Source organism: Oncorhynchus tshawytscha, linkage group LG13 (genome assembly GCF_018296145.1).
Source record: "Oncorhynchus tshawytscha isolate Ot180627B linkage group LG13, Otsh_v2.0, whole genome shotgun sequence".
In the NCBI taxonomy this organism is placed as follows: domain Eukaryota; kingdom Metazoa; phylum Chordata; class Actinopteri; order Salmoniformes; family Salmonidae; genus Oncorhynchus; species Oncorhynchus tshawytscha.
In genome coordinates, this window is record NC_056441.1 from 13766467 (window position 1) to 13789907 (window position 23441).

Here is a 23441-nt window from a genome sequence, read left to right on the forward strand (position 1 = left end):
AAGCCACTGCTCCACAACCACCATTAAAAAGCCAGACTACAGTTTGCAACTGCACATGGGGACAAAGATCATACTTGTTGGAGAAATGTCCTCTGATCTGATGAAACAAAAATAGAACTGTTTGACCATAATGACCATTGTTATGTTTGGTGGAAAAAGGGGGAGGCTTGCAAGCCGGAGAACACCATCCCAACCGTGAAGCACGGGTGGCAGCATCATGTTGTGGGGGTGCTTTGCTGCAGGAGGGACTGGTGCACTTCACAAAATAGATGGCATCATGAGGATGGAAAATTATGTGGATATATTGAAGCAACATCTCAAGACATCAGTCAGGAAGTTAAAGCTTGGTCGCAAATGGGTCTTCCAAATGGACAATGACCCCAAGCATACTTCCAAAGTTGTGGGCAGAACTGAAAAAGTGTGTGCGCGCAAGGAGGCCTACAAACCTGACTCAGTTACACCAGCTCTGTCAGGAAGAATGGGCCAAAATTCACCCAACTTATTGTGGGAAGCTTGTGGAAGGCTCCCTGAAACATTTGATCAAATTTAAACCATTTTTAAGCAATGCTACCAAATACTGAAATACTAATTGAGTGTATGTAAACTTCTGACCCACTGGGAATGTGATGAAAAAAATAAAAGCTGAAATAGATCATACTCTCTGCTATTATTCAGACATTTCACATTCTTAAAATAAAGTGGTGATCCTAACTGACCTAAGACGAGGAATTTTTACTAGGATTAAATGTCAGGAATTGTGAAAAAACAGAGTTTAAATGACTTTGGCTAAGGTGTATGTAAACTTCTGACTTCAACTGTGTATATAGTCCACTATCTTTGACCAGAGCCCTGTGCACTAATAGGGAATTGTGGGCCATTTGGGACGTAGTCGCTCTGTTTCAAATGCCCCTGTTTAGAGCCTGGCAGCTCTGACACCAGAAGCGTGATTCTAAGATGCACCATTTTAAAGCTATCAGGAGGATTGTTTGTGCTTCAAGTTTGACCACTTGTCTTTTATCACAGTCTTATCTGGTGACTAAGCTCTCATCACTCCTCTTCGCTCCCTCTGCTCTCTCTCTTTCATCTTCTCGCTCTCTCTCTCTCCTCTCTATTCTTCTCGCTATCCTTCTCTCTCCCTCCTTCTCTCTCTCTCTCTCTCTCTCTCTCTCTCTCTCTCTCTCTCTCTCCTCTCTATCCTTCTCGCTATCCTTCTCTCTCCCTCCTTCTCTCTCTCTCTCTCTCTCTCTCTCCTTCCCTCTCTCTCCAGGTATGGACATGGCTTTGAGATGTTCTGTCTGGCGTCTGACAGTGGGAGGACGGTGGTGGCTTCAGCATGTAAGGTAGTGTGACAAGTTGGAGGTCAAATGCCAAACGTCGATCTGTGACTGTAGCAAAGCACATTGTACTTTATTAGCAGGGGTTGGAACTGGTTCCGGGAACATAACTGAAAATCATAAATTGTTTTAACAAATAGAGGAATCAGAACCGGGAACTAAAGTGATCTATACTGTTCCGGAACATTTAATTTAAAAGCATGGTAGCCGGTTAATAACGTTGTTTTTTTTATGTTCCTGGCATCTACTGTAGGCTACTGATGTTGCGGGTCTACTTTTGGCTACTGATGTTGCGGGTCTACTTTTGGCTACTGACGTTGCGGGTCTACTTTTGGCTACTGACGTTGCGGGTCTACTTTTGGCTACTGACCGGGTCTACTTTTGGCTACTGACGTTGCGGGGTCTACTTTTGGCTACCGTTGCGGGGTCTACTTTTGGCTACTGACGTTGCGGGGTCTACTTTTGGCTACTGACGTTGCGGGGTCTACTTTTGGCTACGTTGCGGGGTCTACTTTTGGCTACTGACGTTGCGGGGTCTACTTTTGGCTACTGACGCGGGGTCTACTTTTTTGGCTACTGACGTTGCGGGGTCTACTTTTGGCTAGGCTACTGACGTTGCGGGGGTCTACCGTCTAGGCTACTGACGTTGCGAGTCTACCGTTGGCTACTGACGTTGCGGGGTCTACCGTTGGCTACTGACGTTGCGGGGTCTACCGTTGGCTACTGACGTTGCGAGTCGCTGGCTACTGAGTCTACCGTTGGCTAGGCTACTGACGTTGCGAGTCTACCGTCTAGGCTACTGAGTCTACCGTAGGCTATTGACGTTGCGAGTCTACAGTAGGCTAGGCTACTAGGCTACTGACGTTGCGAGTCTACAGTAGGCTACTGACGTTGCGAGTCTACAGTAGGCTACTGACGTTGCGAGTCTACCGTAGGCTACTGACGTTGCGAGTCTACCGTAGGCTACTGACGTTGTGAGCATGATTCAGAAATTGGGGGGATTTTTTTATTTTTTAGATGATGACTGGATTAACTTTAGCAATGCTAATTAGGATAGTATAGTTATCACATTTCACCTTGGATTTATTAACTACAAAAACTTAAGATGTGTTTTTATTTAAAATTCTGGTGCTGCTCTACACACACTAGCTAGCTCTGGTCCAACCAATGTTAAGCCAACCCCCGAAATCAGACTTATCCTCTTCATCTATGGTATTGAATCTACCTACTTCAATTGCCAGAGACAGTATCCCTGTTCTCAACTGAGCGCACAAGGATATTTTTGATTTCTTGTTAGTTGACAGTGATATATCAGTTGAAGGGTTTATACCTAAGTTTATCTTGTGTTTGATCATGTTGACATTGCATGATAACTTATTTGTTAATATGTGTTGTAGATCATCCTCCTTAAATATGTCATTTACTGGTTACAACAGGGTTTACCAAACTCGGTGCACATTTTGGTTAGGGGTCCCTAACACTATACACTAGCCTATACCCTAACACTATACACTAGCTTATACCCTAACACTATACACTATACCCTAACACAATACAGCTGATTCAAATGATCAAAGTTTGATTAGTTATTTGGATCGGCTGTGTAGTGCTAGGGCAAAAAACAATCTGTACTTTACTATTTATATTTTTGACTACTTCAACTTCTCTACATTCCTAAAGAAAATTATGTACTTTTTACTCTATACATTTTCCCTGACATCCAAAAGTACTCGTTACATTTTAAATGCTTAGCAGGTCAGGAAAATGGTCCAATTCACACACTTATCAAGAGAACATCCCTGGTCACCCCTACTGCCTCTGATCTGGCAGACTCAATAAACGCAGACAGACAGATTGACATGCACACGTTAGCACACTGCTGGACTTGGTAAAGGTCAGTGCGGGTGGACAGTCAGCTTTTTAATCGGAGCAAAATCAATCTGAAAGTGTCTATTTTTCAGGGAAATAACCTGTTATCTGTCAGGTGAAGTCCATTAGCAGCCATCAAGATCATTCAGATTCCTATCACAACTGGAATGATGTGATTTGATGGCAGTCACCTGACCTGGGTGGTCCCGCAGTCCATGCTGTCACCTACAGGACATATTTGCTGTGGGTTCCAAATTGGCCCATTTATCTTTCCTGCTGTCTTGCCTTTAGCCAATACAAACATAGGCCTCTATTTTTTAAAGTCACTTCAATAGACTAGACCAGGGTTGCTAGTACATCTCTGAGTCAACGTTTAAAATTAGTGTTTACCGAACACAGAGGGAGGAGAATTGTATACTGTTTTCCCCCTGGTGAGGAATGGAGATAGTATTAGCTAATCTATACAGCACTTGGACAAGCTCGCATTAATGGCTGGAATGGTATGGTATCTAACATAGCATGAATGGTATAGGGTCCTATGGCTATCTTGTCAGCTATGTGTGGGGTCCTCCAACCGCTATTCTTCTCTGGTTCTAGGCCTCTTAGGCTGAGCTAGTTCACTATGGTCCTCCAACCGCTATTCTTCTCTGGTTCTAGGCCTCTAAGGCTGAGCTAGTTCACTATGGTCCTCCAGCTGCTTCTCTACTCTGGTTCTAGGCCTCTAAGGCTGAGCATGCGGCCGTGCTGCTCTGGAGCTCCACTTCCTGGCGCCAGCTACAGGCGCTGCCCTGCCACAGCCTCACTGTCACCCAGATGGCCTTCTCTCCCAATGGACTGTTCCTATTGGCCGTGTCCCGGGACAGGACCTGGTCGCTATGGAAACGGGACGACCCCGCCGCCACCCCTACAAACACAGGTGAGCTGAGGGTCCTGTCTGTCTGCTTTACTGGTATTATGCTTTTTCTTTTAATAGTATTTTCTTCCTGCTTTTGAAGTTAGTTTGGTTTCATGTCAGGTGTTTAAGCAGCCAAGAGCTAGTTTAGTTTGAGTTTAGTCCTGTTTTACTAGCCTAGGGATAGTTTGGAGCCATATAACCAATGTCTCAAATCCCCATTTAAACCCAGTCAGGTAAATCACCAGTGACACAGCCCTAATGGGTGAAGCAATTGTTTTTCTTTCCCTATTTGCCTGTGGCGGGTTCCTTGGCGGGTTCCTTGGTGGGTTCCCCGGCGAACTGGCAGTCTGTTCCAGTTGAGCCCTGAATTACTCAGTCTCACACATGCCCGCACACGTGCAGACACTCTCTCTCTCTCTCTTAACCAGTCTAGACATGCCAATCGAGGGGCTGGAAAGCACAGTACAGGACGGCCCAGCCGGGATGGAGAGTGGCTGTAGCTAGAGGTAGAGGGAAGACAGGCCTCCCTAAGCTCCGACAGCACGTGCGTGCGTGTAGGGAAGGGAAAGGGGGATATCTAGTCAGTTGTACAACTGAATGCATTCAACTGAAATGTGTCTTCCGCATTTAACCCAACCCTTCTGAATCGGAGAGGTGTAGGGAGATGCCTTAATTGACATCCACGTCATCGGCGCCCGGGGAACAGTGGGTTAACTGCCTTGATCAGGGTCAGAAAGACCGATTTTATTATTATATATTTATTTTTTTACCTTGTCAGCTTTTGTGTGTACACTGCTACTAGCATGGATCTATCTGGAGAACGGCTGATACAGGCAGAATAGTTATTAGTAATCAAATGGAAGGCAAAACTCTTTCTTTAACCATAGATCACATTTGTTTCCCCCAAATACTGTGACAACTATTGGGTGGAATGTGCTTTGTGGCTTGTCACAATTTTTGTATTTAATATTTGTTTTGACTCTAGTGTTCCATTTGTACATGTTAATTTGAATGGTATAACACAAAAAGAAACCATGCCAAGCATCACACAGTTCTTCTCCCTAAAGTCCAATTCCCCTCAGAGTTTCACTTAATTGTGTTTCGACCCCCCCACACACACACACAAACTCATGCTGAGTTCGCACACAAGAAACATGCCTATACAAACTGTGGGACTAGAAACATGCCTATACAAACTGTGGGACTAGAAACATGCCTGTACAAACTGTGGGACTAGAAACATGCCTATACAAACTGTGGGACTAGAAACATGCCTGTACAAACTGTGGGACTAGAAACATGCCTATACAAACTGTGGGACTAGAAACATGCCTATACAAACTGTGGGACTAGAAACATGCCTATACAAACTGTGGGACTAGAAACATGCCTATACAAACTGTGGGACTAGAAACATGCCTATACAAACTGTGGGACTAGAAACATGCCTATACAAACTGTGGGACTAGAAACATGCCTATACAAACTGTGGGACTAGAAACATGCCTATACAAACTGTGGGACTAGAAACATGCCTATACAAACTGTGGGACTAGACACGTGTGAAAGAACAGTGTCTCTCTAGAGGGCTGACTGCTGGAACGACACAGACAGCAGTGTCTCTCTAGAGGCTGCTGGAACAACACAGACAACAGTGTCTCTCTAGAGGCTACTAGAACTACACAGACAGCAGTGTGTCTCTAGAGGGCTGGCTGCTGGAACTACACAGACAGCAGTGTTTCTCTAGAGGGCTGACTGCTGGAACTACACAGACAGCAGTGTGTCTCTAGAGGCTGCTGGAACTACACAGACAGCAGTGTGTCTCTAGAGGGCTGGCTGCTGGAACTACACAGACAGCAGTGTGTCTAGAGGGCTGGCTGCTGGAACTACACAGACAGCAGTGTCTCTCTAGAGGGCTGGCTGCTGGAACGACACAGACAGCAGTGTGTCTCTAGAGGCTGCTGGAACTACACAGACAGCAGTGTGTCTCTAGAGGCTGCTGGAACTACACAGACAGCAGTGTGTCTAGAGGCTGCTGGAACTACACAGACAGCAGTGTCTCTCTAGAGGGCTGGCTGCTGGAACTACACAGACAGCAGTGTGTCTAGAGGCTGCTGGAACTACACAGACAGCAGTGTCTCTCTAGAGGGCTGGCTGCTGGAACTACACAGACAGCAGTGTGTCTCTAGAGGGCTGACTGCTGGAACTACACAGACAGCAGTGTGTCTCCCGAGGCTGCTGGAACGACACAGAACAGTGCATCACAACCAACATTAATGACAGACATCATGGAGAGGAGGAACTGAGGCTTTCGGTTTATCTGCGTGTCAGTGGAAAGATTCATTGTTACCACTGAGCAGTTATGTACTGTTTTAGAACGTTTTGTGGTTCAATACTAATGCAAAGTGCAAGGTAGATGGGTATTTATTGTGCCTGTGTGTTTCTCCCCCATCCAGAGCCCCATTTCTCCCTGTACACATCTACCAGGAAGGACACGGCCGTACACACGCGCATCATATGGTCATGTGACTGGAGCGCCGACAACAAGTACTTTGTGACGTCAAGTCGAGACAAGAAGGTCATTATTCTACACCAGCAAGACCTTAGTGTTGTTAGTAGAGGTAGCTTGTATTCTCTGGACTTCAACGTCTATTCACTTCGGTCTGAGCGTGTGTTCACAAAGTTTCTCAGAGAAGGAGCACTGACCAAGGATCAGTTTTGTCGTTGAAATGGTGATGAATAAGAGGGGGGTCCGATCCTACAGCAGAACTTCTACTCTGAGAACCTTTTTGAAACAGGCCCTGATCCACAGCTTAAGAGTCCTTTGATGTCAATGCAAGACTGGCATGAAACATAATGATGTGCTAATCTCAAACCAGCATCAGCCTTCAAAGGTTGTTCCTTACAAATGAGCTCCTCGGTAAGTAAAGGTCACAATGGTAAGGAAGAGGCAGTAAAATACTGTTCATCATAGGCTACATCCCAAATGGCAACCTTTTCCCTTTACAGTGCACTACTTTTGACCAGGGCCCATAGAACTACATAGGCTATAGGATACCACCTGGGACCTACACACATTCTATGTTAGTGTGACATTCCAGAATAACTTAATTCAAGTTTCTCTCTACAGGTGATAGTGTGGGGTGACTGCAGTAGTTCTGAGGCCATTGTGACCCCTGATGAACCCCCAGTCATCCGGCCCTGTTCCTCCATATTAGATGTAGGAGACTCGGCCACTGCTGTCTCCTTCTGCCCCATCCTGTGCCCCGGCAACAGGTACAATACTGAGGCAGCGCTTATTTTCTGAATTCCAATTGAACCACTAGCTCCCTTCACCCTAGACACTACTGTAGGCCTGCAATTGGATAGGTATTAGCAATATGGTTGAAATGTATACGCAGCCTATCAGAAGGCATAGGGAAGCTTTAGCCGTTATCCTATCCAATCGTTTCAGATCAACAAGAGTTCCTAGGGGTTTCATATCTTGATGGTAGTGTGTATGGATGGAGTGTGTATGCTTCCCTTGTAGCCAACTGTGTGTGCTGTCTGTCTATGGCCTAGTAACCCATCTTTGAGTTGCACATGCGCTTTATCTCCACATGCGCTTTATCTCCACATGCGCTTTATCTCCACATGCGCTTTTTCCCCCAGCTGGCTTCTAAAGTTGATGAAGTTTCTGTGTTATTTAGCCTTTTGTGTGATGTGTTGAACTATTACACATGTCTAGCTGTAAGCCTGCCTGTTAACCACATGTCCATCTGGGACAATAAGCCTGCCTGTTAACCACATGTCCATCTGGGACAATAAGCCTGCCTGTTAACCACATGTCCATCTGGGACAATAAGCCTGCCTGTTAACCACATGTCCATCTGGGACAATAAGCCTGCCTGTTAACCACATGTCCATCTGGGACAATAAGCCTGCCTGTTAACCACATGTCCATCTGGGACAATAAGCCTGCCTGTTAACCACATGTCCATCTGGGACAATAAGCCTGCCTGTTAACCACATGTCCATCTGGGACAATAAGCCTGCCTGTTAACCACATGTCCATCTGGGACAATAAGCCTGCCTGTTAACCACATGTCCATCTGGGACAATAAGCCTGCCTGTTAACCACATGTCCATCTGGGACAATAAGCCTGCCTGTTAACCACATGTCCATCTGGGACAATAAGCCTGCCTGTTAACCACATGTCCATCTGGGACAATAAGCCTGCCTGTTAACCACATGTCCATCTGGGACAATAAGCCTGCCTGTTAACCACATGTCCATCTGGGACAATAAGCCTGCCTGTTAACCACATGTCCATCTGGGACAATAAGCCTGCCTGTTAACCACATGTCCATCTGGGACAATAAGCCTGCCTGTTAACCACATGTCCATCTGGGACAATAAGCCTGCCTGTTAACCACATGTCCATCTGGGACAATAAGCCTGCCTGTTAACCACATGTCCATCTGGGACAATAAGCCTGCCTGTTAACCACATGTCCATCTGGGACAATAAAGTTTGATTGATTGATGTATGTTCCTCCAGCTATCTGCTGGCTGTGGGGCTGGAGAGTGGCCAGGTCCTGCTGTATAAGTGGGAACTCAGTGAGGAGCCTGCTGGAGCATCAGACTGGACCAGATATGGAGAAACAGACTCCTCGTATCCTTTAGACACACACACCGGTATGCATGCATGCACGCCCCACAAACACACAATCCCAAGCTTTCATCATTTCAGTTTCTAAAATTAGCCCCCCCCCTGCGCACACATCTTTTGGCACTGACTAACTACAGGCCTTTAGTCCAGCTGTCCTATAAGCACTGGTTCCATTATTCTATGCTGAAGCCTCCTCAAGACATATCTCAATGGATTAATACCCCAAAAGGTACTCTGACTCTTTAGGCAGGAGTTTTTATGACTCTGCCCAGAGTTTTTAGAGTACATCCATAGTGGACCCTATTCCCTACCCTAAGGGTCCTGGTCAAAAGTAGTGCACTATATAGGGAATAGGGTGGCATCTGGAAGGTAGCCAGAGAAAGAACATTCTCAAGTGGGTTTGAATAGCTGTGTATTGAACGGAGGGTTATTGAAGAGGAAATTGCAATCAACAGGCTCTTTTTGTGAAGGCCCCACCAGCTGAGTCATGAAGAGAAGGAAGGGAAATCTCTGGACTGAAGGAATGTTCTAACAATGTAATGTTACCTGATCTGTGACCGTTTGGTTTATTCATGGACCACAATTAACAGGAATAAGACAAACGATAACGAAGTGAGGTATCACAATGGACGTGCCAACAACAGCTGAGGACAGAGTGGCATCTGATTCGGCGCCAACAAATACATACTACTGTATAAAACAACATTTAGCAGATTCAGCACCTTTGGAAATTTCATATGAGAACGTCTATGCTTTATCAGGTTTTATTTTTGTGCGTTATATCTGTATGTGACACACTGAGGGAGCTAACATAAGTCTTTAGGTCTCAGGCATATTACACTACTCATCATGCAACCGTGGTTGACCTAACCCTAGAAATATAATTCATTCTTATATATTACCATGCGCCTAACAACCTATTTTACATAGTCTGCTTGTGGTAGACACAACACAATGATACACTGACTGTAGTACAGTATGGAGACACAACACAATGATACACTGACTGTAGTACAGTATGGAGACACAACACAATGATACACTGACTGTAGTACAGTATGGAGACACAACACAATGATACACTGACTGTAGTACAGTATGGAGACACAACACAATGATACACGGACTGTAGTACAGTATGGAGACACAACACAATGATACACTGACTGTAGTACAGTATGGAGACACAACACAATGATACACTGACTGTAGTACAGTATGGAGACACAACACAATGATACACTGACTGTAGTACAGTATGGAGACACAACACAATGATACACGGACTGTAGTACAGTATGGAGACACAACACAATGATACACTGACTGTAGTACAGTATTTCACCACTCTTGTTTCCTTGACAACGCTTCCCCCCTCCAGTCAGAGTCACTCGCTGACGGTGAAGAGGCTGCGCTGGAGGCCGAGGGTGGGCCGAGCCGGCCAGGGGGGTGAGGAGGAAGGCGAGGGCAGCATCACAGCAGCAGGCAGCTCCTGGGTACAGCTAGCCAGTGCAGGGGCAGACCACTCTGTCAAAATCTTCAACATCAACAGACTGGCTGTTTAGCTAGCGTTGGGCCGGAGACACTGACATCATTAGATCGTGGTATCCTGACACTGCTGACTGAGACTACAGGGCTGTCTGGAGAGGAGTGGATCAGACCTTGGGCTGGCTGTTCACTGGGTCATTCCATTCATCCTGTGTGACAACAAGCCAGCTAGCTCAGACAAGATAGTCACACGGCCAGGTCTGGTGATCTGGGGTCCAGGCTGCTTTCAGGATGCCCCGAGCCCAGGACTTCTCTCTCTCTCTCTCGATGCAGCCCTGGTCTTTATCTTCCGTATTTATGCTCTTATTAAGGTCTGAGACGAGGGATATTAGGCTCACCATTTCAACATACTTTTATGTTAATGTATTCATTTGTTAGGGTTCAGTAACTGTCAAATCAAGTCATTTTTGAAAGTCCCCTGGCTTCTTGATTACCATATCTTCTTTCTTTGTGGTGTATTGCGGTCTCTTCATGTTCTGATGGCTTGAAATGTCCTTAGAAAAAAAGGACACTGCAAAGTACACTGCAAAGTACTGCTGATACTTTTAATGTAAAATAAGTTACATTTCTGAATAAAGCTCTTTTTGTATACATAGATTGATTCCTGTGAGTTAGTACCAGAACCAGTTGACCCAAATGACAATGATGACTGCATGACTTTGGCATTTTCCATCCCACTGTAGCAAAATGTAATAGCATACATCCAGCCTTGATTGGGTGTCCCATAGGGCGGCGCAGCGTCATCCAGGTTTGGCCAGGGTAGGTCGTCATTGTAAATAAGAATTTGTTCTTAACTGACTTGCCTAAACAATATATATATATATATATATATATAACATTGTTGATATACAATTAACTCAATATAGACTACAACTTAGCAGTAGATTCCCTTCTCTTATGCTTGATACAGTAGAGTACTAGGGTAGAATAGGGTACAATTTATCATTCTCAAGGAGAGAGCCAGAGGAAATCCATATTTGCATCCCAAATACCTCCCAATTCCCTTACATAGTGCACTACTTTTGAGCAGAGCACATAAGGCTCTGTTCAAAAGTAGTGCACTAAATGGGGAACAGGTTGCCATTAGGATCAGCTGAGGACAGTACCTACGGTTAGGATGTACTGTACATGCCGCAGAGGGAGCCATGGTTACGTGATGGACATCAATATACTCACGGTAGTGTGCAAGTGTAGGCCATAACTCACTCTCTCTCTAATGGCAGAGCATGTATATGCAGACATTATTCAATCTGGGGCCCCTTGTCTAATAATATACACTACGGGTAAAAAGTATTAGAACACCTACTCATTCAAGGGTTTTTCTTTATTTGTACTGTTTTCTACATTGTAGAATAATAGTGAAGACATCAAAACTATGAAATAACACATGGAATCATGTAGTTACCAAAAACCTTTTAACAAATCTAAATATGCCTTGATGACAGCTTGACATACTCTTGGAATTCTCTCAACCAGCTTCATGAGGTAGTCACCTGGAATGCATTTCAATTAACAGGTGTGCCTTCTTAAAAGTTAATTTGTGGAATTTCTTTCCTCAATGCGTTTGAGCCAATCAGTTGTGTTGTGACAAGGTAGGGGGGTATACAGAAGATAGCCCTATTTGGTCAAATACATTGTCCATATTATGGCAAGAACAGCTCAAATAAGCCAAGAGAAACAACAGTCCATTATTACTTTAAGACATGAAGGTCAGTCAATCCGGTAAATTTCAAGAACTTTGAACGTTTCTTCATGGGCTGTCGCAAAAACCATCAAGAGCTATGATGAAACTGGCTCTCATGAGGACTGCTACAGGAAAGGAAGACTCAGAGTTACCTCTGCTGCAGAGGATAAGTTCATTAGAGTTACCAGCCTCAGACGTTGCAGCCCAAATAAATGCTTCACAGTGTTCAAGTAACAGACACATCTCAACATCAACAGTTCAGAGGAGACTTTGTGAATCAGGCCTTCATGGTCGAATTGCTGCAAAGAAACCACTATTAAGGACACCAATAAGAAGAGACTTGCTTGGGCCAAGAAACACAAGCAATGGACATTAGACCGGTGGAAATTTGTTCTTTGGTCTGATGAGTCCAAATTTGAGATTTTTGGTTCCAACCGCCATGTTATTGTGAGATGCGGTGTGGGTCAACGGATTATCTCTGCATGTGTACAGTGGGGCAAAAAAGTATTTAGTCAGCCACCAATTGTGTAAGTTCTCCCACTTAAAAAGATGAGGGGCCTGTAATTTTCATCATAGTTTTGAACACCAAAACTAAACCAGCGCTGGTCCCCCAGCTAGCTTCTCAAGAAACTAGTTCATATGCCTTATACACATAAACCGTATGATCATGTAAACCTTCCACTGAACATACATAAACTATAAGCATGGATAGATCGCTGTAACAATAATGATGAGAGAACTACTAAAGTTGTAAATGACTCATTATGTACAGTTAGACAAAATGAGAAGAAAAAAATCCAGAAAATCACATTGTAGGATTTTTAACTAATTTATTTGCAAATTATGGTGGAAAATAGGTATTTGGTCACCTACAAACAAGCAAGATTTCTGGCTCTCACAGACCTGTAACTTCTTCTTTAAGAGGCTCCTCTGTCCTCCACTCGTTACCTGTATTAATGGCACCTGTTTGAACATGTTATCAGTATAAAAGACACCTGTCCACAACCTCAGTCACACTCCAAACTCCACTATGGGCAAGACCAAAGAGCTGTCAACGGACACCAGAAACAAAATTGTAGACCTGCACCAGGCTGGGAAGACTGAATCTGCAATAGGTAAGCAGCTTGGTTTGAAGAAATCAACTGTGGGAGCAATTATTAGGAAATGGAAGACATACAAGATCACTGATAATCTCCCTCGATCTGGGGCTCCACGCAAGATCTCACCACGTGGGGTCAAAATAATCACAAGAACGGTGAGCAAAAATCCCAGAACCACACGGGAGGACCTAGTGAATGACCTGCAGAGAGCTGGGACCAAAGTAACAAAGCCTACCATCAGCAACACACAACGCCGCCAGGGACTCTAGTCCTGCAGTGCCAGACGTGTCCCCCTGCTTAAGCCAGTACATGTCCAGGCCCGTTTGAAGTTTGCTAGAGAGCATTTGGATGATCCAGAAGAAGATTGGGAGAATGTCATATGGTCAGATGAAACCAAAATATAACTTTTTGGTAAAAACTCAACTCGTGTTTGGAGGACAAATAATGCTGAGCTGCATCCAAAGAACACCATACCTACTGTGAAGCATGGGGGTGGAAACATCATGTTTTGGGGCTGTTTTTCTGCAAAGGGACCAGGACAACTGATCCGTGTAAAGGAAAGAATGAATGGGGCCATGTATCGTGAGATTTTGAGTGAAAACCTTCTTCCATCAGCAAGGGCATTGAAGATGAAACGTGGCTGGGTCTTTCAGCATGACAATGATCCCAAACACACCGCCCGGGCAACGAAGGAGTGGCTTCGTAAGAAGCATTTCAAGGTCCTGGAGTGGCCTAGCCAGTCTCCAGATCTCAACCCCATAGAAAATCTTTGGAGGGAGTTGAAAGTCTGTGTTGCCCAGCAACAGCCCCAAAACATCACTGCTCTAGAGGAGATCTGCATGAAGGAATGGGCCAAAATGCCAGCAACAGTGTGTGAACCTTGTGAAGACTTACAGAAAACGTTTGACCTCTGTCATTGCCAACAAAGGGTATATAACAAAGTATTGAGATAAGCTTTTGTTATTGACCAAATACTTATTTTCCACCATAATTTGCAAATAAATTCATTCAAAATCCTACAATGTGATTTTCTGGATTTTTTTCTCATATTGTCTGTCAGAGTTGAGGTGTACTTATGATGAAAATTACATGCCTCTCATCTTTTTAAGTGGGAGAACTTGCACAATTGGTGGCTGACTAAATACCTTTTTGCCCCACTTTATTTCCCACTGTAAAGCGTGGAGATGTTATGGTGTGGGGGTGCTTTGCTTGTGACACTGTCTGATTTATTTAGAATTCAAGGCACACTTAACCAGCATGGCTACCACCGCATTCTACGGCGATACACCATCCCTTCTGGTTCGTGCTTAGTGGGACTATCATTTTTCAGGACAAAGACCTAACACACCTCCAGGCTGTATAAGGGCTATTTGACCAAGAAGGAGAGTGATGGAGTGCTGCATCAGATGACCTGGCCTCCACAATCCCTGACCTCAACCAAATTGAGATGGTTTGGGATGAGTTGGACTGCAGAATGAAGGAAAAGCAGCCAACAAGTGTTCAGCGTATGTGGGAACTCCTTCAAGACTGTTGGAAAAGCATTCCAGGTGAAGCTGGTTGAGAGAATGCAAAGTTGTCAAGGCAAAGGGTGGCTATTTTAAGAATCTCAAATATAAAATATATTTTGTTTGTTTAACACTTTTTTGGTTACTACATGATTTCACACGTGTTATTTCATAGTTTTGATGTCTTCACTATTATTCTACAATGTGGAAAATAGTCCAAATAAATAAAAACCCTTGAATGAGTAGGTGTTCTAAAACTTTGACCGGTAGCGCAGCGGTCTAAGGCACTGCATCTCAGTGCAAGAGGCGTCACTGTAGTCCCTGGTTCGAATCCAGGCTGCATCACATCCAGCCGTGATTGGGAGTCCCATAGGTCGGCGCACAATTTGCCCAGCGTCGTCCATGTTCGGCCAGGGTAGGCCGTCATTGTAAGTAAGAATTTGTTCTTAACTGACTTTCCTAGTTTAAATAAAGGTTAAATATATATATATAAAAAATAAAGATTTTTAACACCGCCATATCCCATACAAATTACTCTAATTATTTTAATCATATTGCCACAATTGATTCATGATGGAAAGATGTGGAAGTAACACTACACATTTTTTTACTATAATTTTACTATTTTACTATAGTACCTTGACTAGCACACAGCAGCATATTGGATAACCACAATTGTTTTCCAGATTGGAACAACCATACCTGAAAAACCATGTGAAGGCCTATCACGTGTACATGCCTGCTATCATTGTATTCTCACTCAGGTCAACTTAATTAGCCCTCAATCTTCCCTTTATACAGTGTGACCTTTACAGAGGCTGTTCAGGTTAAACTCATCTCTCCAGAGCACAGTAACACCCCCTTCCTCTCTACACCAGTCATATACAGTAACCTAAATGGTATATCTTCCACAATACCAGTAGTAGTGGTAGAACTGGGCAATGCCAGCTTGTCTCAGAAACCCTTTCCCACAGTTGATTTGCATTATGTATACAGTATCCTTTGAATCAGTGGATCACTTTGGCTGTGTTTACACAGGCAGCCCAATTCAGATTTTTTTTTCTCACTGATGACCAATCGCATCAGATATTTTTCAGAGCTGATCTGATTGGTCAAAAAAACAATTAGTGAAAACATGATCAGAATTGAGCTGGCAATGTAAACGCAGAGCCTCTGAACAGAAAACGGATTACTACATAATACCATATTGGCTTGAAGTGTACAGAGGTCCATAGGTGTACAGTACAGTAGGCCTTGAGTTTGTCTTGCTGTAGCCTCTGTCCTACCTCTCATAGAGGATTGTTCTGGGCCTCTGAGCCCTCTGTCTAGCACTTACATGGTCAATATTTGACAGCACGATGGAAAGGCCTCTCTCTCTCTCTCTCTCTCTCTCTCTCTCTCTCTCTCTCTCTCTCTCTCTCTCTCTCTGTGTCTCTGTCTCTCACATACTCACTCACAGGACTCCACACACATTCCACATCCTGTTTGCCATTGTGCCTTGACAGTTGTATTATTTATCAACCTCTGCACATGGATCTTTTCATTCCTAATGTATTGGCCTTCCTGGCTCTCTCTCTCTCTCTCTCTGTAATGTGTATGGATTGTAGACAGCTGAGCTCATGTGCTGCGACCCGGTCTGTTTATGCCTGATTCCATTTTACCGCTTTCGGCCTTAAACTTTTGAGCAATTTTAGTTTTTTTCTTTTTTCATCAATTTCTTTTTGTTCTTTATGATGATCAGTGATGGAAATTAAAAATGTATCACTGTATCAATTTATTAAGCAACAGATCTTTTGCAATTGTTTATTGAAAAATCTGATAATCCCATGCATCTGGAAAAAAAATACTGCAAGAAAAGGAAATCAACAGTTTTTTCTGTGATTTTATGTACATATGAGAAACATAATCATTTGAAATGCCCTGTTTGCACAAGTAAAAATACATCAAAGGTCCAGACTACTGTAGAATCATGATGACTGCCATTTCTCCCACAATGCCTTTTGACAGCAAATAATTGCACTCCATTCTTTGTGGTAATGCATTCATTTGTACTCCTTCTAAAAGGGTTCTGAGGTGATAAAGCAAAGCAGCTCATGAATGATCAGGGCTAGATTATATCAGATCTGCGCGAGCTGACATCCCTATAACGGTTGTTTTGGAGGTGGAACAGTGTTGGAGCTGTCAAATCCACAAGCGGCTGGTTGCGTCACTTTATCGCGGACACTGCCATTGGACGCAACGAAACCACACCCGACATTCAGACAAAGCCCACGCAGCTGTGGTAGAAGTTCAAAAACTCAAATGCGTAATGTTCCGTTATCTACACCTCAATTAGGCTATACATTCCTCCTCTCCAAATGAACATGACAACATGTCATTATTTCTATCATCAAGTCTACACTTTCTATCGGCGTTATGAACTTCTAACATGGTAGGGATAGTAAGGGCGTGATTGGTGACACGGAAGAGCAGCCGCTCGCCGATTTTACAGTTCATACCGCAGTTACACCTGTAAAGCATCTGCTATGCGGATGTCGCCCAACACAGCTTAACATTGAATCGAGGCCTTCGACAACCTTGCCTTGTGGATAAAACAGTTGTTTTAATTGCTGTTATAATGAACATAACTGAGATCACAATAACAAAAACATGAACTGTGCTTTACTTGACTTCCTATTTCTTTAAAAGCTCTATGTAAAGAGCACTAGCCTAAGGGTAGACAACAGTACATAAATAGGCCTCTGAATATGGGCAGACTGAAACAATCTGGAGGTCTTTACCCTATTAGGCTTTTTGAACAAACAAAGCTTTTATAGAGTAATTTTCAGTCTCACTTTATTTGACGATGATGTGAAAAGTAAAGGCTGTCCAATGACATTCAGACATTTTAAAGAAGAATTCTGTTCAAAACGCCCCATAACAACCGATATGGTTCCAAAATGTTATTGTGTTCCAGTGTGATACTTATTTCATACACGTTTTCATATCTATCTCAACTGTACATACCATAGTTACAGATACTGTAAATAAATAAAAACATTTCCAATGAGTTCCAAGTATCATCGTGGCCATTGTGAACATCAAGGTTTCTTATGAAAAATCTGTTTAGAACATAAAGATTGGTATATATATTTCTCTATGTTTCTGGAATAATAAAACAAGTTATTGCCCTTCTCATACATGTTATATTTTGCATTTAACATAAGGTTATTAAATTGAACTTAAATTCTACAATGTGTGTATGGAATACCACATGTTAAATTGACAAAAACATTAACAGAATGATGTTTATTTTTATATACAGTATCAGTCAAATGTTTGGACACACCTACTCATTCAAGGGTTTTTCTTTGTTTTTACTATTTTCTACATTGTACGTCAAAACTATGAAATAACACATATGGAATCATGTAGTAACCAAAAATGTGTTTGTTAAATCAAAATATATTTTAGTTTCTTGAAAGTAGACACCCTTTGCCTTGATGACAGCTTTGCACACTTTTGGCATTCTCTCCAACAGTCTTGAAGGAGTTCCCACATATGCTGAGCACTTGTTGGCTGTTTTTCGTTCACTCTGCGTTCCAACTCATCCCAAACCATCATTGGGTTGAGGTTGAAAATTGTGGAGGCCAGGTCATCTGATGCAGCACTCCATCACTCTCCTTGGTCAAATAGCCCTTACACAACCTGGAGGTGTATTGGGTCATTGCCCTGTTGAAAAACAAATGATAATCCCACTAAGCGCAAACCAGATGGGATGGCATATCGCGCAGAATGCTGTGGTAGCCATGCTTGTTTAGTGTGCCTTGAATTCTAAATATCACCAGCGTTACCAGCAAAGCACCATCACACCTCCCCCTCCATGCTTCACGGTGGGAACCACACATGCGGAGATCATCCATTCACCTACTCTGCGTCTCACAAAGACAGGGCGGTTGGAACCAAAAATCACATTTGGACTCATCAGAATAAAGGACAGATTTCCACCGGTCTAATGTCCATTGCCGTGTTTCTTGGCCCAAGCAAGTCTCTTATTTTTATTGGTGTCCTTTAGTAGTAGTTTCTTTGCAGAAATTCAACCATGAAAGCTTGGTTCACGCAGTCTCCTCTGAACAGTTGATGTTGAGATATGTCTGTTACTTGAACTCTGTGAAGCATTTATTTAGGCTGACATTTCTGAGGCTGATAACTAATGAACTTATCCTCTGCAGCAGAGGTAACTGTGGGTCTTACTTTCCTGTGGCGGTCCTCATGAGAACCAGTTTCATCATAGCGCTTGATGGTTTTTGCGACAGCACTTGAAGAAACGTTCAAAGTTCTTGAAATGTTCCGGATTGACTGATCTTCATGTCTTAAAGTAATGATGGACTGTCGTTTCTCTTGGCTTATTTGAGCTGTTCTTGCCATAATATGGACTTGGTCTTTGACCAAATTCTGTACACCACCGCTACCTTGTTACAACACAACTGATTGGCTTCAACGCAATAAGAATGAAAGAAATTCCACAAATGAACTTTTAACAAGGCACACCTGTTAATTTAAATGCATTCCAGATGACTACCTCATGAAGCTGGTTGAGAGAATGCCAAGAGTGTGCAAAGCTGTCAAGGCAAAGGGTGGCTACTTTGAAGAATCTCAAAAATAAAATATATTTTTATTTTATTTGTTAAACACTTTTTTTTCTTACTACATAAAATAAATTTAAAAACATTTAAAAACATGATTCCATATGTGTTATTTCATAGTTTTGAAGTCTTCACTATTATTCTACAATGTAGAAAATAATAAAATACACCCTCGAATGAGTAGGTGTGTCCAAACTTTTCGACTGGTACTGTATATTTCTCATATTATATTTTGTAATTGATTTTCCAGAAACCCTGATGATGATATATACAAATATATATATATATATATATATATATATATATATATATATATATATATATATATATATATATATATATATATATACACACACACACATGTGTTTTTGACCTTTAAACTGATAGAAACCGAAGAACAGAGTAGCCCTGGCTAATACAGAACGTTAGCATGAAAAAGCAGTTTATTACCAGTTATTATGAGCCCTTTAACTACTAACATTGCATTTGAAGAACTATTGTTGCAGACGTTGAGAACAATTTTTAATGAATAATAGAAAATTAGGGCACATTGCAAACAAAAGTGACAGTACCTGATAAACAGCATTTGGCATTTTGTAAGAACAATAAATAGTGACTGTCAGATTCCATGAATGCTGAGAAAAGAACATTTTTGATGTGTTATTGACTGTTCTATAGGTTAATTCTGATACAGCTAGCCAAAGCTATTACGTGTTGTACACTTATTGCCCTCAGCATCTTGCAGCATGTGTAATGCTGCATGTAGTTTACATTATATTGTGTGTGTGTGGGGGGGTTCTCACTGAGAATCTTGGCTTTGACATTGACTGCTTGATGATGTCCTCTTAAAGACAGGAATATAGAAATGAAACTGGCGTGACAGAAGAAACAGAGTGGATTTGTCACGACAGTCGTAAAAACAGGTAACTCCTATGTGAATGATACATTTTATTTCATGCCATCTTGAGAAAGCCAAATACCAAATATTTCATACATACATCAACACCATCAGGGTATCAGCAAATTTTACAGTCACAAATAATGTAATATATAAAATGTGTTTTTTTTTCTTTTTCTGAAGGAACAACCAACCCCAGTGTCTCACCCACTCAGAAGTGACTGTGTGTTTCTCTGGTGGGCAAAGAGGGATGAGAAAGAAGCCTTTTCGCTTCATGGAGGTCTGTGCTGCTGTGTTGCTGCTCTGGACAGCCCCATTGACTCCAGGCTAGGGGGAGGAGCTCAGACAGGAATTCACACCTGGATGTGTCCAATAGCAGTACTGTCTCCAACCTGCTCCTTCCCACCCATTCCTTGTCCTCCAATAGGCTTCCTCCTTGGCTGACAGACATCATCAGCGTTCCGACGCCAAGCCCAGCTCACAGAGCAGCCCACTCTCTGTAATGAGTTGTCCCCAGGTGATCTATCTCACCCTGTATATTTCAGGTGTTGGAGCATTGAATGGTTAAGAAGTCATGAGAGGTTATACAATTTACAGATGCGTGACAGATTCTTGTTGTGTTCATTTAGCCTGGCCCACACCATTACCACCACTACCTACTGGGCCTGGTGTATACTGTGGCTCCTGCAGGGTACAGGATATGACTACAAGCACAGAGCTCAACAAACGCCTTTTAAAAACTAAAACTGGAACCAAGACACCAATGGTGAAATATATGCTGAAACAAATCTAGACTTCTGATGATGATACGTAGCTTTTTGGTGGATTTCGTCCACTTTGTGTTTTTCTTGTTCTTGTGACAACAGTTGTACAAATAAAATTACGATAGCTAGCTATGTCTACGGCCCCATTTCAGTCCAAGAAATGACCTTTGGGTCAACTGCACAGAAATACATTTCTATAGCAACTCTGATGTATGTTCCACTGTTGCTAAGTGCCAGGTGATTTAGAGGTGCTTCTCCCAGTCTGTGGTTCAATTGTTGTGGTCAGTTCTGTGGTCTCCATCGGCGCCATTTCTGCTCAAACCACATCTGGATAGGGTTCACATATGGCTCACCTATCTTCCACTTGCCATTTTGGTCATTGACATTTAGATCAACTAATTGAAACAGCTTAAAGGGACTTAATTTCACGGTTTCAAAACTACTGATCAAACCGAAATGGCAAACCCACATCCTCATCACGATCTGAATGTATGTCTTGTCAACAGAACCTCTGTCCAAGTCTTTGATCTCAGTTTCTCACCACTTTTGATGCTGTCTGACCATGCACCTATTTCATTGACTTATGAAACGTATATTCATTAGAAAGATGCTTCTTTATCCTCACTACAGCCAGATAATGGAGCGACATCACAGTTTCTTAACCATTTACAGTGGTAATGGGAGTCTGTTTGGCGAGGCCTCGTCTGGACACGTAACATCACTAGGATACGGTGTGCACTCCTGTTTCCCTATAGGTGTGTGTCTTTATGTGTTTGTGTGTGTGTCAACACATAGTGAACACGGAGAGTCATTACTATTGTCATTGTTTCCTGGAAATCTGTCCTGTTTGGTTCTGTTGCCTTCTAAAGGCATTCTACTGTACTGTAGTATTTCATTGTTGTTTGGAGGTCAAGTCAACTGGGGAAGTTGAAACACATTAAAGGCCTATGCAAAGAGATAGCATAATCTTTAAGAAAAATGAATGGTGCAAATGTAGCAAAGTGGAAAATAAGCTGTGTGCATATTACTCCAAGTTAAAAGAATTGGCCCCTGGTGTCTTATCACAGTTTGCTAGTCAGACATTAGAGTAATCTTACTTCTTGCCATGAGCCAATCCATTTAACACAATTAACACACTACAATGATGCAGTAATATTACACAAACCAATTTGTCTTACATTTTGCTTTGTAGTAGGCCAGTTTTTACGGTTTCATTAGTTTTTCAGGACCTCCTACCCCTATACAGACCCCCACCCCCAATATGTTCATTCACAGCATACTCAAAGCTAACGGTACGTCAAAGTCAGAAAGTATGCTATTTACATGCTTGTTCACAATGGTGAATTTTGATGAATCCTACGTCAGTCCGGTCTGGAACTCTTTTGTTCCTATAGTAACGCCTCCCAGGCATTGACGTAGCTGAAATGCTCACGTTTTGACGGGCTCACACATAGTCCAGTGTATGACAAAATAAAAACAACAACATAAACCCTCCGAAGCAGATCCACCCCAGGTCTGGTCAGGTCCTCTGCTGTTGAGGTGGTGGGGTGAGACCAAAGGAGGTTGTTCCTCTGGATCGTGTGTCATTTGTAAGGTCCTCCTGTGCCCTCCCCCCTTCCCTTCCCGCCCATGGTTCTAGAGACCGAGGCATGACGAGTGGAACCAACTTCCCCCTCCCTGGTCCAACACACATATTATTCCAATGTTGCTGACAGCCTAAGCTAGGGTCTGCTTGTTGTTTTTAAAACACAGATGTCCTTTCTTGGAAGCGCCAGGGGAGACTGATGCTCACAGGCCTGAGACCATGACCCGGTAGGACGGTGGCATGTGTCTGTGCCGCGGGCTAGAGCCAGGGCTGGCGTTGGGGCTGGTACAGCTGGCGTCCACCCCCCCTATGGAGGGTAGATAGGCATGGTGCAGGATGGGCAGCTGCAACGACAGCCTGCGCTGTATGCTGTGGACAGAGAGGTATAGCATGTTAAGTATCATTAAAGATCATTATATTCACCTGACTAATAACACGTTTAAATTGAAGGAGTTGATGTCCCATGTGTGGTGTCAAAGTGCTAAACCCTGTACAATCTTTCTAAATTGATGTGGTGCTACATTGCGAACACACTGTACATACAGGACTATTTACATCCAGCCAGCTTCTGTATGTGCTGTTTCACTGTCAATAATTCAAATGGGCTTTTTGTACACCAGCACTTCTGATTACTGATGCAAAGAGGGCTGAATGACTGTACACTGTAGTTACAATACAGTAACAGGGTCACAACGCAGTCAGTGACATCTCACTTCTCACTGGCATTACCGCACACAGTCAAAGAGCTTCCCCGGTCCCCTCCCCCCTCCTCCTCCTCCTCCACCCCCACAGTAACACCATAGTCTCCCCGGTCCCCTCCTCCTCCTCCTCCTCCTCCACCCCCACAGTAACACCATAGTCTCCCCGGTCCCCTCCCCCTCCTCCTCCTCCTCCTCCTCCACCCCCACAGTAACACCATAGTCTCCCCGGTCCCCTCCCCCTCCTCCTCCTCCTCCTCCACCCCCACAGTAACACACCAGAGT

The 23441-nt window shown here is 43.2% G+C and overlaps 2 protein-coding genes across 5 annotated transcripts in view; one reads left to right on the top strand and one right to left on the bottom strand.

Moving 5' to 3' along the window:
* The window catches only part of elp2 (elongator acetyltransferase complex subunit 2), a 62676-nt gene extending 41106 nt beyond the window's left edge, over window positions 1-21570 (top strand). The window contains exons 17-22 of one of the 4 annotated variants that reach the window (XM_042295208.1): window positions 1268-1340; window positions 3921-4119; window positions 6555-6676; window positions 7229-7374; window positions 20063-20134; window positions 20293-21570. In XM_042295208.1, the coding sequence (XP_042151142.1) occupies window positions 1268-1340; window positions 3921-4119; window positions 6555-6676; window positions 7229-7374; window positions 20063-20134; window positions 20293-20440 (760 nt within the window). In that variant the 3' untranslated portion in view covers window positions 20441-21570. Of the gene's footprint in view, window positions 1-1267; window positions 1341-3920; window positions 4120-6554; window positions 6677-7228; window positions 7375-8638; window positions 8776-10130; window positions 10893-20062; window positions 20135-20292 lie in introns of those variants that run through there. The other 3 variants (XM_042295207.1, XM_042295210.1, XM_042295209.1) reach the window with 3 other exon arrangements.
* A 572-nt stretch (window positions 21571-22142) lies between these two features.
* gabbr2 (gamma-aminobutyric acid (GABA) B receptor, 2) overlaps window positions 22143-23441 on the bottom strand; it is a 395696-nt gene continuing 394397 nt past the window's right edge. The window contains exon 19 of the mRNA XM_042295213.1: window positions 22143-22827. Coding sequence (XP_042151147.1) covers window positions 22662-22827 — 166 coding nt within the window. The 3' untranslated portion in view covers window positions 22143-22661. The remainder of the gene's footprint in view (window positions 22828-23441) is intronic.